The 933-nt window shown below is 17.8% G+C and overlaps 1 pseudogene across 1 annotated transcript; it reads left to right on the top strand.

The window, feature by feature from the left end:
* Positions 1 to 2: 2 nt before the first annotated feature.
* PADL01_0013200 lies at positions 3 to 323 on the top strand (annotated as a pseudogene). Its single transcript has one exon. A coding segment is annotated over exon 1 (321 nt).
* The last annotated feature ends 610 nt before the right edge of the window (positions 324 to 933 follow it).

Here is a 933-nt window from a genome sequence, read left to right as displayed (position 1 = left end):
AATTATGTAAGAGTGAAAAGTATAAATTTTTATATCTTATATATGATTTAAGAAAATTATATGAAGAATTAATAGATGATATTGATGATATTGAAGAAGAGGAAGAAGAATTGTGGGAAACGTGCGTTTTTGGTGTTGGTAAGATACAAGTACAAGCATCTGGAACTTATAATGATTTATTTAATAATTTATTAAGTGATGAAGATGTTTCAAAAGAAGAATTTATTGATTTTATAAAAGAATGTAGAAATAGATTATCACTTATAAGAAGTCAATTAAAAGATAAATGTGAAAAAAAAATTATTGATGGTTTGTCTAATTAGAGTATATGATATATATATAAAAAAAAAAAATAAAATAAATAAAAAATAAAATATATATATATATATATATATATATAATATATTTATTATATATTATATATATATTTATATATATATATATTTTTTTTATATATTCATATACATACCATGTTTTGTCATTTCATTGTGTAAGTGGTTTATTTTTTTTATATGTTTGAAAATATTCCATTTTAATTGGGACATCATTGAACTTCATTTGTAGTACATAAATTAAATGATGAAATATATTATTTAAATGTTTTTCTTTTGAATAGAATGTATTATATAACATTTGTCTTAAATGATCACTAGTAATAAATAAAGAATATTCATTTGACATGTCTAAAATTCTTTTTAATAATTCATCTTTTTGAAATGTTCTCCATATATTTAATTTAATTTTGTCTTGAATTATTTTATTTTTATCGTTTATTATTTTTGTATGATATTCAATTCTTTTAAGAATATGTTTCATTTCTTTATGTATAAATTTTATTGTATCAATATATATATGGGAACTCATTTTTTTATTTAAATTGGTTAATAATAATTCACTTTGCTGTAAAATATTTGTCATATCTGATAGGTCTTT

Source organism: Plasmodium sp. gorilla clade G2 (genome assembly GCF_900097015.1).
Source record: "Plasmodium sp. gorilla clade G2 genome assembly, contig: PADLG01_00_16, whole genome shotgun sequence".
Classification (NCBI taxonomy): domain Eukaryota; phylum Apicomplexa; class Aconoidasida; order Haemosporida; family Plasmodiidae; genus Plasmodium; species Plasmodium adleri (nom. inval.).
This window is presented reverse-complemented; position numbering and strand designations above follow the sequence as displayed.